Source organism: Salvelinus fontinalis, chromosome 41 (assembly GCF_029448725.1).
Source record: "Salvelinus fontinalis isolate EN_2023a chromosome 41, ASM2944872v1, whole genome shotgun sequence".
Lineage (NCBI taxonomy): Eukaryota > Metazoa > Chordata > Actinopteri > Salmoniformes > Salmonidae > Salvelinus > Salvelinus fontinalis.
Window position 1 is genome coordinate 14,561,042 of NC_074705.1, and position 13,420 is coordinate 14,574,461.

General features: G+C 41.6%; 1 protein-coding gene across 1 annotated transcript; it reads right to left on the reverse strand.

Moving 5' to 3' along the window:
* Positions 1-312: 312 nt before the first annotated feature.
* Positions 313-12,444, reverse strand: LOC129840280 (inhibin beta B chain-like). Its single transcript, XM_055908045.1, has 2 exons — positions 11,145-12,444; positions 313-2,695 (listed from the first exon to the last, which is right to left on the reverse strand). Exons 1-2 carry the CDS (start codon positions 11,557-11,559, stop codon positions 1,920-1,922), a joined length of 1,191 nt encoding a protein of 396 aa, XP_055764020.1. The 5' UTR covers positions 11,560-12,444; the 3' UTR covers positions 313-1,919.
* Between the last annotated feature and the right edge of the window lie 976 nt (positions 12,445-13,420).

Consider the following 13,420-nt stretch of genomic DNA (forward strand, 5'->3'; position numbering starts at 1 on the left):
GGCCAACCACTTGAGCCCTGGAGCTCTGCCCAGATTCACTCTGCACTAATTATTGTGTATGTGTGTGTATGTATGTGTGTGTGTGTGTGTGTGTGTGTGTGTGTGTGTGTGTGTGTGTGTGTGTGTGTGTGTGTGTGTGTGTGTGTGTGTGTGTGTGTGTGTGTGTGTGTGTGTGTGTGTGTGTGTGTGTGTGTGTGTGTGTGTGTGTGTGTTTGAGTGGTCACACATTTAACGACTAGATTAGAGTTGGCCACTCCTGCCATATCTTACATATTGAAGTAGCCCCCAGAAAGACTCAAGAGAGTTCCAACCTAATTCAGAATAAGACCTTTTATTTTTCAACAATTACAAAGAACAAAATATTTTAAAATCATATTTATATCTTACATCAGCTGTACAGAGATGACGTGTTTTTTCTAAATGATTCCGGAACAAGAACTGAACTAGAAAACCGAAGAGTATTTAAGTCGATGAAAAAATATTTGTCAATACAAAGTAGAAAAAAAGACGTTGAACTGAAAATGGAATCCATAATATTGTATCCTGATGCAGTGTTTAGGCCTCTTAACTGGTCACAAAGTATTTTACAAAATATTACCATGGCCTCTTATAATAGCAAAAAAAAATCTTGGCCTCTTTGGTTCCATGATTAGGTATAATACATTTGAACAGAACTCAATTTGCTTTCTATAAAAATAACTTTTTTTCCAATGGCAGTTTCTTTTTTTTTTAACTAATCACGCAACTTTTCAGTGCAAATATTGTAACTATCATTCACTTTGAAGAGGAAGCAAAAGATTACATTTCAAGTACTGGTAATAGTTAATAACTGTAACTAAAAGTTCAGTTTGTCTGGTGTCTGTGGGTCAATACTATACATTGCATAGCTCATGCGGCACTTATATTTAAAAGGATTGTGAGCAACGGTCGGTGTACCACATTGTACTCTTTAAAGGCATTTCAATCTGCAAGTGCTATTTAATGTGCATTAGGAAGTGCTATGCTGCACCAGGACTTTAACCATGCAATATGGTAACTCTTCACTTTTGATTTTCTGACTGAAATGAGAGGGAAACTGGTTGGGCTACAGCTGTTGAAGTAATTAAACTCTTCCCGTTAAAAGTGTGAACGAAAGAAGGAAGGATTCAGAAGGAAGTAACAGAAGGTAAGTGTTTTTCCCCTATTGTCACTGTTTCATATCACAGCCTAAACTCCCAGGTTTTGATGACAGCTTCAGCATTCGCATGGTGTGTTGGAATGTATTTTTATGTTCTGCTCACTCTGACTTGGAAGCCATTTTCATTTCCGGATGCTGGCCCGTAAAATGAAAACGGTTTTATATAAAAATGGAATCTTGTGACACATCAACAAGATGTATTTCTTGTTATAAGTGCTGAAGTTGTACAAGAGGTGAGTTATCAGGGCTTTCACTATACGTTTTGCAGTTATACTTTCTGGAAAGAGGCATGGTTGGGAATTGTCTATCAGCAAGTGCACCTCCTTCATAATCTCAGGATCTTTTCCACCTTCGTCAGAGTATCGAAATAGAACTCTCCATTTTCAGGATAGAAATGGCAATCTTGGAAATATATATAACGTGAAGTACCAGTTAGTTCCAATCCCTCTGATAATGACACCTACATGATTTGGGATTGAATCATATGTTCACATGTTGGCAAAAGAAAAAAGGCTTCGACCAGAGAATATTATTAACAAACATAAATATATATACAAGTGTTTGTTCAGGCATATGTGAGAATGAGTGTGTAGGATATGCGTAAATTAATGAAGTTGTGTGTGCATGTGCGTATGCCTTATGTCCATAAATATCACTTTGATTTCTATAATTAATTTTGGAATATCTTTTTCTTGTTTACAAATGTTCATAAACGTCCACTTGAAGCACATGCAGTCTCAACTCAAGCACATCCACACTCCTCCACGATCATATTGGGTACGTCTCTCTTGACGATGTTGTATTCATCGTCGAAGTAGAGCATTGACATGGTGCTGAGCTTAGTGGGGATGCAACAGGAGTTCATGGAGCCGGGACTCATGCCTCTCATCCGATACTGATTGACTACTGCAGTGTGGAAGGACGACGCCGACCCTGGCACTCCCGCCATGTACGCTGGACAGTTGCCCTCGCAGTAATTCCCAAAGTACCCCGACGGTGCGATGATCCAGTCGTTCCAGCCGATCAGGCGGAAGTCTATGTAGAACTGCTGTCTGCAGCACAGACTACTGCTCCCGTCACACTCCAGCCCCCTCTTCCTGATGCGGTGCTTGTTGTCTGCTTGCCGGGCCTGTACGACTAGAAACGGCCTGTGGGACTCGTCGTTCTGGTTCACAAGGATCGGTAAGACCGCCAGGTCCTCGCAGCCCTCACAGCGCACGTCCAGGTTCTGCCGGCGACCGCCCTTCTCGAACACCATCTGGATAGCGTTGGTCAGGGGGAAGGTGTGCCAACCGCTCCTCTTCAGCTCGACACGCTTTTCCACCAGGTTCCACTTGCTGCCCAGGCCAGGCTCCTGGTAGTACACCTTGACTGTGACCTTCCTCCGCTGGCCCTTGTCCAGGGTGTTAGGAAGCAGCCTTAAATACAGCCAAAAGGTGGCCTGGGTCACATACAGGTGCTGGTTTCCCTCGTTAGAGATCAGGAAGAACAGGCTGGATTTAGATGATACCAGCTCATCTGGGAAAGACAGGAACAGAACAGGAAAAGTCCGTTAAAAGTCAGTTTAAACCTATAACGGTTAGTATGGCAATGCTAGAAGAGGAGACAAACACACAGATTCATTGGCTATATGGTGTAAACAAACATCTTTCAGAAACCTTACTGCTATTGGACAAAGCGTCAAGAAGATACTACCACACTGGGTGGTCCCAAGCTTGGATTGTTGGATGAATAGCTGGACAAGAACTGGGCACATTGGGAACAGTTCAACAGTTTGGGATTAAATTGAGATAGACGGTTACTATGGCTTCCCTGGTTATAGCCTGTCTTAATGTCATCTTTATCTGGCCTGGGATGTAAACAGAGTTTGTACTGGTACTAAAGGGATTTGGTGGATGGGTGTACACTGGGAGACAGCTCTAACAGAGACACTCAGCCTCTTCTTGGTCCAGGACCCGTATTCAGAAAACGTCTCAGGGTGCTGATCCAGGATCAGTTTTGTATTTTAGACCATCATGAATCCTAGATCAGCACTCCTACTCTGAGACGCTTTATGAATACAGGCCCTGGTCTTGTCACATAGGCCTACATGAGGACTGCAATGACAGCGCAGCATCAGCAGGTCTGGAATGAGTTCCAGCTGGCCCTTGCCTATAGGGAGCCTTGACAGTGACAATGACAGTACAGATCTGGGATCAGGCCCACTTGAAGTTGCCCCTGGCCCTGAGTCAGGCTGGGTATGGGGAAGAGGGCTTATCAGAGCCAAGTACAAAGGCTCAAAGGCTTTGCTGTGAATACTGCAGAAAAACGAGAGCTTACTGAGCCTAAATGCTTACACAATGCACAGTAATGTGATGTAAAGGAAGCAAATGCATGGTAAAGCCAGGCACATTGAGTGAAGAGGAGCTCAGCTTCACTGTGGATTTATGACGAAGGAAAAAAGGAATTTACATGAAACTAACTGGCCTTCCCAACAACCCACCTATCACCACAGAAACCTTTTCTGTCTGTACAGTGTGTGCCAATGTTTAGTCGTTTTTTGCTTGTGCCATATTGTTTTCATGTGTGGGTAGGTTCAGGTTCGGTTCAGGTTCGGGTCCAAAGTCAAATTCAAATCTAACTTGCACTTGTCACATGACATGACCAAAACAACTCCTACTCTTCCACACTCTTCAGTAGCTAAGGCAGTAACTGAAACAGATGGTTTCTCCCCAGTCCTCCAGTGAGAGTGAAAACGTCTAACCTGAGAGACCATCAGCAGCACTCTACATGGGTACTCTGTGACTGACTGAGCAACATGCAGCTGTCAGGTGGAGGAAAGTGGGAAAAACGCACACATGTCAAGGGTCACCTCTCCAGCCTGAACACTGAGCTGTGCTGCCTGCCTATCTGCCTGCCTGCCTGTTTGCTTGCCGGCCAAAGTGAGGGGACCCGACCTGGGCGGGCCTGGGCCCCATCATCAGGCATCAGCTATAATGGAGGCTGCCCTGGCCTGCCCAGCCAGTCTCCATCTGCACTGCCTCACACATCACAAGACAGGTAATCTCCTTGTTATTACTCAACTCAAAGACTTAGTCAACAGACAGCTATAGACCACACTCTGACTGTACTAGCACCAGGCCATGGGTGGCAGCACAGCTGTCAAGACGTGACCAACAATAAGCAAAAAGCTAAGACCTAGTGTCTCCTGATTTGAAATGGATGTTCTATTTATCTTCTGTTTACCAATGGATGACTGTGATATATTACTGTATCGGTTATTTCTTCTTTCAACAGCGGAGGCGGGAAGAGGGGGGCTTTGTGGTCCATTTTTCACTCTGTGAGTAAAGAGGGACATTGTCTCAGATGGAACAGGATACTCAAGAACAGAATACTCCCCAAAAAGACACATCCAATCAGAAAGTGGTTTGTCAGGTGATCTTATGAGAGCACCAATGCCGTATACAGCATTCTTTCTTTATCCTTCTCAGGAACAGAAACAGAGTTGCAGGGAAAGCGTCTTTAGATGCTATCACTATAGCTGACATTGTGGCATCTTTGTCAGGCAACTGCTGTAGTAACCGTACACAACAACGGCAAATACAAGGTCTAACATACAAGCATGATGAAGTCAATGAGTACTGTGCAGGCAGGAACCAAGTCCCACTCTAGGACTATATAAGGGAGATGGTCCCTCACACCATGCATTCTAATACGGAACAGTCAGTGGCAGTGAGTTCACCATTCCAGTTCACTCTACATTCAGCATGCATGGTCCTGACACAAAGCGCTGACCTTATGTAGATGTACAGCCATTCTAAAGCAGCCCTGATTTCAGGTCAGCTTGTCAGGGTTATTCAGCTGTCCCCGTAGGAGAACCCTTTTGGGTTCCATATAGAACCCTCTGTGAAAAGAGTTCGACAAGGAACCCAAAAGGGTTCTACCTGGAACCAAAAGGGTTCCACCTGGAACCAAAAAGGGTTCTCCTATGAGGACAGCCGAATAACCCTTTTAGGTTCTAGATAGCACAATTATTTCTAAGTGTATTTGAGAAGCACCAAACAGGGTTGGTTTTGATCAGCTAACCAAATCACTGACACTAAGAGAGACGCGCAGTCGGTTAGAGAAACTCTGGGGTGACTTAAACTCTTGTAAGAATAAGAGGCAATAAGAGGATTGATTTGAATACACGTGGGCCCAAGCAGGTGGCATCATTGATCATTTCCAGTCCCCCTTCAGCATCTCTAAGCAAATTGTTCTGTGAGCTCTTCTCAGTGCCACGACCAGCTGGCAGCAGCTACCACCCTGGGTAATACTGCCAACTGGCAAGGAGGGCAAAGAGGCACAAGGAAGGCAACCCAACTGAATCTACACAAATATACAGTACAAAGTTACAGAGCTTTTGTGAATAATGTGAAAATATAATGGGGCTTTTCAAATCTTTTTGGGATTGTCCATATCATTCCTTCTAATGTGAATGTGATATTATACCTCCCCTTAATCTATTCTATGCAAACCATGGATTGTACGTGTTGTTTTGAAGAACAGTGCTATGAGGCTGTTATGGTGACATTATTTATGAGTCTCTGGGGTGTGAACCTAAGCCTGAGGACACACTTTTTCTATGCTCACACTCTAACAAATGCTTGGATGTTTGGTTGACCTAACTGCTGGGTTGCAGGTGTTGGGTCACGTTCTTTTCTTTAGAAACCGCTGGGTTATTGACGCTGGGTTATTGACGCTGGGTTATTGAGATATGACCCAGAGGATCAGAAGACTGGAGGCATCGTTTAGTAAGGGGCGTGGCATTCAGATAGCTATTTTTAGCCACCTGAGTAAATGTCGTTCCTGTTCATCTGTTCTGTTGAATAGCTATCACATGCTATGGTTAAACGTGGACTTCTTTGTAGCTTTAATGATGCGTATAGAAGGGTACAGTATATAAGCATCATTCCCTGAGTTCCCTAAAAGCCTCTGTAAATCCCATCGTTGAGATACAACAAGGTGGCATACCTTATTATAATATGTCATGAATAAAAACATTCTTTGCAGTATGATGAACATGATGAACAGGATTGACATTTATGATGTTCGATAAGGTCTCTGACACTAACAGTTGTCCTCTCAAGAGGAAGCTTCTTACTGTGACCAATGCCTGTAGCATGACCCAGGTTATCACTCAACCAACTGGAGCGCATACCAGTAGTGTTGGATCTGTGACATCCGCTTGTATTGATAATCTCTTCGCTAACGCTACAGAGCTTCGCTCTAAAGCAATATCAGTTCCCGTTGGCTGTAGTGACCATAACATTGTGGCAATAACAGGGAAAGCTAAATTAGCAGAGGCAGAGTTATGTATAAGAGGTCATACAAAATGTTTTGTTGAAGAAGTAAAACATTGATGTTGGTCTGATGTGTATAAGGAGGAGAATCCAGATGCAGCACTTGGGAGTATTTGTAAAATGATTCTTGCCAATTGTTGACAAACATGCACCTGTTAAGAAACTAAGTGTGACAACTGTTAGAGCCCCCTGGATCAATGATGAATTGAAGAATTTTATGGTTCAAAGAAATTATGCAAAAAAAGTGGCAAACAAGTCAGGCTGCTCATCTGATTGGTTGACATACTGTACATTGAGACATTTTGTGACCAAATTTAACATTGAAGTTGATGGGTCATATATAACGAAACCTTTTGATATAGGCAATGATTTCAATGGCTATTTCAACCTGTAAAGTAGACAAACTGAGAAGTGAAATGACAACATTGAACAGTGAACCATCCTATTTGTGTATTGAAGATCTAATTTTGAAAGAGAAGGATTGCAATGTTAAATTTGGTCAAGTTTGAGTACAAGAGGTTGAAAAGCGGTGGTTATCCATCAATAATGATAAGGCACCAGGTACAAGAACAAGTTAACTACTGACTTTTAAAATACATATAGGGAAGGGCACTCAACTTGTGCTGGACTGACTCAGGTGACTGATGATTGAATAAAATAAATGGATAATAATATGATAGTTGGAGATGTATTATTAGATTTCAGTGCAGCCGTTGACGTTATTGATCATAATTGGTTATGAAAAAACTCACTTGTTATGGTTTTACATAACCTGCCATTACGTGGTTGGAGAGTTACTAATTCAATAGAACTCAGAGAGTATTTTTCAATGGAAGCTTCTCTAACATCCGATATGTAAAGTGTGGTATCCCTCAGGGCAGTTGCCTTGGGCTGTTAATCTTCTCTATTTTTACAAATGATTTGCTAATTGTCTTACAAGAAGCTAAAATCACTATGTATGCTGACGATTGCACACTCTACGCATCAGCACCTACAGCCAGTGAGCTCACTGAGACTCTTGGCAAGGAGTTACAGTCAGTGCTAGAATGGGTAATAAACAACAGACTGGTCTTAAATACATCTAAAAACCAAAAGCATTTTATTTGGTTGAAAGCATTCTCTTAGACCTAAACCTCAACTGGAGTTGTGCATAAAGGGTGTGACCATTGAACGAGTTGAAGAAGCTGAACTCCTAGAAGTAACATTGGATGGTCAGTTATCATGGTCAAGTCATATTGACAAAGTTGTTGTGAAGATGGAGTGAGGTATGTCTGTTATAAAAATATGTTCCTCATTTTCGAAAACAAAGATCAAGTGTACTAGTTGTTCAGGCTGTGGTTTTGTCCCATCTTGATTACTGTCTGGTAATATGGTCAGTTGCAGCAAAGAAAGACCTAGAAAAGCTGCAGCTTGCTCAAAACAAAGCAGAACGCCATACCCTTAAACTGCATACACAGAACTAACATCAACAACATGCATGATAGTCTTTCATGGTTGAGGGTTGAGGAGAAATTGATTACTTCTCTTGTAGTCTTTATAAGAAACATTCGTGTGTTGAAAATGCCTAACCACTTGTATAATCTATTTGCATACACTTCAAACAGACATACCGCACCAGACACACAACTATGGGCCTCTTCACTGTACCCAAACCAAACACAGATTGAATGCATAGCTCAGGTATGTATAGAGCCGTGTCATCATGGAATGCTCTGCTACCAGAGGTTACTCAGGCAAAAGAAAGTCTAGCTTTAAAAGACATATTTAAAAGACATATCGTGTCACAACGCCTCTCCTATTTCTAAATATCTAATTTAACTGTACTCCATATAAGAATATTGATATGTACAGTTGAAGTCGGAAGTTTACATACACTTCGGTTGGAGTCATTAAAACGAATTTTTCAACCACTCCACAAATTTCTTGGTAACAAACTATAGTTTTGCCAAGTTGGTTAGGACATCTACTTTGTGCATGACACAAGTAATTTTTCCAACAATTGTTTACAGACAGATTATTTTACTTATCATTCACTGTATCACAATTCTAGTGGGTCAGAAGTTTACATACACTAAGTTGACTGTGCCTTTAAACAGCTTGGAAAATTCCAGAAAATGATGTCATGGCTTTAGAAGCTTCTGATAGGCTAATTGACATCTTTTGAGTCAATTGGAGGTGTACGTGTGGATGTATTTCAAGGGCTATCTTCAAACTCAGTGCCTCTTTGATTGACATCATGGGAAAATCAAAAGAAATCAGCCAAGACCTCAGAAAAAATGTGTAGACCTCCACAAGCCTGGTTTCCAAACGCCTGAAGGTACCACGTGCATCTGTACAAACAATAGTATGCAAGTATAAGCACCATGGGACCATGCAGCCGTCATACCGCTCAGGAAGGAGACGCGTTCTGTCTCCTGGAGATGAACATACTTTCGTGCGAAAAGTGAAAATCAATCCCAGAACAACAGCAAAGGACCTTGTGAAGATGCTGGAGGAAACAGGTACAAAGGTATTTTTATTCACAGTAAAACGAGTGCTATATCGACATAACCTGAAAGGCCACTCAGCAAGGAAGAAGCCACTGCTCCAAAACCGCCGTAAAAGAGCCAGACTACGGTTTGCAACTGTACATGGGGACAAAGTACTTTTTGGGGAAATGTCCTCTGATGTGATGGGAAAAAAATAGAACTGTTTGGCCATAATAGCCATCGTTATGTTTAGAGGAAAAAGGGGGACGCTTGCAAGCTGAAGAACACCATCCCAACCGTGAAGCACGGGGGTGGCAGCATCATGTTGTGGGGGTGCTTTGCTGCAGGAGAGACTGGTGCATTTCACAAAATAGATGGCATCGTGAGGAAGGAATATGATGTGGATATATTGAAGCAACATCTCAAGACATCAGTCAGGAAGTTAAAGCTTGGTCGCGAATGGGTCTTCCAAATGGACAATGACCCCAACCATACTTCCAAAGTTGTGGTAAAATGGCTTAAGGACAACAAAGTCAAGGTTTTGGAGTGGCCATCACAAAGCCCTGACCTCAATCCTATATAAAATGTGTGGGCAGAACTGAAAAAGCGTGTGCGAGCAAGGAGACCTACAAACCTGACTCAGTTACACCAGCTCTGTCAGCAGGAATGGGCCAAAATTCACCCAACTTATTGTGGGAAGCTTGTGGAATGCTACATGAAACGTGTGACCCAAGTTAAACAATTTAAAGGCAATGCTACCAAATACTAATTGAGTGTATGTAAACTTCTGACTCACTGGGAATGTGATGAAAGAAATAAAAGCTGAAATAAATCCTTATCTCTACTATTATTCTGGCATTTCACATTCTTAAAATAAAGTGGTGATCCTAACTGACTGAAGACAGGGCATTGTGAAAAACGGAGTTTAAATGTTTTTGGCTAAGGTGTATGTAAACTTTCGACTTCAACTGTATATGCGAATAGTGTGTAAATTGTGTTTTAGTTGAATCTTGGTGTCTTTCCTATATATAAAACTATTTTTGTTTTGAATTTAATGTCATATTTTATGTTCTTGTCTATTACTGTTCTGTACATTGTCATGTATTTGTAGGTTTCTATGTGGACCACAGGAGGTTGGTGGCACCATAATTGGGGAGGATGGGCTCGTGGTAATGGCTGGAGCAGCATAGGTGGGATGGTATCAAATATAACAAACACGTGGTTTCCAAAAAATGACAACTGTAAATTTGACAAAACCTGGATCCCTTTTAGCCATGACCATAGCTAATGGGGCTCCTAATAAACTAAACTCATGGGTGGCCAATAAGATTTAGCTGAAAGCCATGCCCCTAATAAGACACGCCTCCTGAAAATAACCTAAGGGGTACATTCAAAAAGGCCCAGCTGCTAGGTACACCCAGCATGAGAGTAACAAATACCCAACTGATGGTTAAATTAACCCATGTTTGGGTAATCCCAACAAACCAACACGTTGGATTATTCACCCAACCCATCTGGCTGGGTCAAAATAACCAAACATGTGTTCTGTCCACTAGATAACCCGCGCTGGGTTACCAAATAACCCAACATGTGTTCTGTCCACTAGTTAACCAGCGCTGGGTTACCAAATAACCCAACATGTGTTCTGTCCACTAGTTAACCAGCGCTGGGTTACCAAATAACCCAACATGTGTTCTGTCCACTAGTTAACCAGCGCTGGGTTACCAAATAACCCAACATGTGTTTGCAGAACAGCTTGGCGAAAATAATCATTTAAAACATCTATAAATGATAAACACAAGCAACATTTGGTTTTGTTTCGCTTTATAATTCAAGCTATTTGACTGAATTTTCCTGTGTGCATGGAACCCGCATCAGATTATTTCTGGTTTCATGCTCCCTACCCTTTAAATACAAATACACAATATTTAGAAAGTAGGCGACTACTGTGCCTACTGTAAGGAATTTGTGAATGTATTTTTTTCAAAACACACACGGCTTTCTGCTCTTAGCGGGTCCGGGGATGATGCGCGACATCACCTTGATCAACTGTGTGGTCCAAACTTTACGCACCAGACCCAGCTTGGTCTTTGCGTAAAAGTGGTTTTATTTGTTGTTTTTCCCCGTAATACAATAGAGTAAACGGTAGCTTGCCTATAATATACAATATTTACACACCTGTCTCTGCGAAACTGATTATCTCCGAGCTTTCCTCCAGCACGTCATTGGCATTTCTGGTCGCGTGTCCATCCAGATTCGGGATTTCTACTCTCCCATCGTCGCGGACTTTACCGGCGTGGAGTTTCCGAAGCGCAGTCACCATCGCCGCCTTCGGGATAGGATGGGTGATGTTGGGTCTTACCCTCATCTGTAACCTGCTCAAGATATGCCTTTTCACCGCCTCCAGAAAGTCAATGTCCACCCGTCCCGATTCCTCGGGCTGACCGATGCCACACGAAGTGCAAGTTTCCTGAGCTACGGTTTGCGTCTCCGTTCCCGGCAAAGGGTTCAAGGATCCCGGCGCCGCTTCTTTGCAGCGGACAGTCAGCACACAAGCCACAAATAATGCCACTTTGATTATACAGTTAATCATTTTCTTTATGAAGAAAAAAAGTCGTGATATTTCAAGTGCAAGTGCCTATAATTCGTTTTCTACAATAAAAAGGTATGCAAAATATTGATGTCAAATGTAGGCTTGGCGTTTTTAAGAAAATACGATTACGAATGAAAATAAATATAAAGTTGTAGAATCCCGTTAGTCCGTATACATTTGCAAGGAGTCCAAGCAATAATAAATACTTCACTCAATTCAGGCGCATTTTGATGGGATTAAATATTCCTTTCACCGTAACTTGAAATATTCCCTTTATTTCGTGTCTGTGTTCATTCCCGATGTCTGTCACTCAGTTGACTTCACTTCAGGGGCACATTGGGAGTCAAGTCCGTTCTGCTTGTCTCAATGACTTTTCTTCACCCTTTCAAGGTAACACAATTTAAAAACCAGTAGGCTACCATTATCCGTCAATTGAGTTTCAGTTCAATGCCTGACGTATCATGCCATGGTTTAATTGAACTGCAATCCGCAATAACCATCATTTAGAAACGAATAGAAGAGGACAAACTAAACGAATAGAAAATCACCCATTGGTTGATAAACTCAAGTCAGGATATCCCATAGATGGAAAAAGCTGAAGGGTCGGTCAAATAATCACTTATCGCATATTGTAGCATCCAGTTTGTCATTTGCTTTGGACTTATTCCTTCAGTTTTTGTTCCTGTGTATCCTTATTAAAATGCATCTTAATTGGTTTTCAATTCCCGATATGAAATTGCCCTGATATACTTGTGCGCAAAGAGGTCTGATGATCGGACGAACCTTTCTCTTGCTAGGTCGATGTAGGAGCCCTCCATAGACTGAAAGTTTTTATACAAGGAGTTGAAACCACGTGGGACGTCCCACCAACTAGACAGACTCCTAGTATATGGTAGGAGATTATGCATAGGCTTAAGGTAAACTATCCTCATTAGCTCTCCTGTCCAGAGAAAATGCTTATGGCCTATGGAAAACGAATTAGGAGAGATAAAAAATGACTTAAGAATTCGAGTAACCAATTGTTTACCAGACTGACTGATGACTTGTGCATAATGCATTGATTTGCGCACAATATATAGAATCATTAGCATAGGCTATCTTTACAGTGGAAACGATCTACTTTAGAAATAAGAACGAGGATTACATCAATAAACTTCCATTATATAATCAATTAACATTTAATATGTTCCTTATAAAGCCTGTAGGTCTAATAGTCAAGACAAGGCCATGTTTTAATATAAAACATTTCCATCAACACATGGTATCCAAATTCACTTTTTATGGGGGGGGGCTTTTTCATGAATTAAAAAAACAGAAAACGTTTCCCCTGTAGATGCTTCTAATTAAACATTTTTAAAATGACTGGTACCGACAGATTTTTGACAGACCTTTCTTGTTGTGGCTCAAGCATGACAGCATGGCGACCATAAGCATCTCCTAAACAATACTGGTTGTATTGGAAACAACACCAAGGTAATACAGATTTAAGCTCCAAAGATGACACTACCAAAGGCACCACTTTTATTATTTGAAGTGACACAAAAACATTGAGCAATTCAAGTCAGAGCTCTGTTTTGCCGTCACTCAAGTGAATTATATGCCTAATACATATATCACATAATATATTTGACCTAACATTGGCAACACCGCAATTTGTGAATGCCCAACATATTTTAACGCAATTTTTTTTTTAGGTGCGCTCTCCCAATACTATAACAAACAGATCAAGTTGAAAGTTGTTAAATGCTGCCACCCTTCTTCTAAATATTGCAACTACACATTGCATGAACCGCACACATTTTTTTGCAATCTGCATCCAGGCAATACACCGATAGGCCTGAGCCATATAGTTTATATAGGC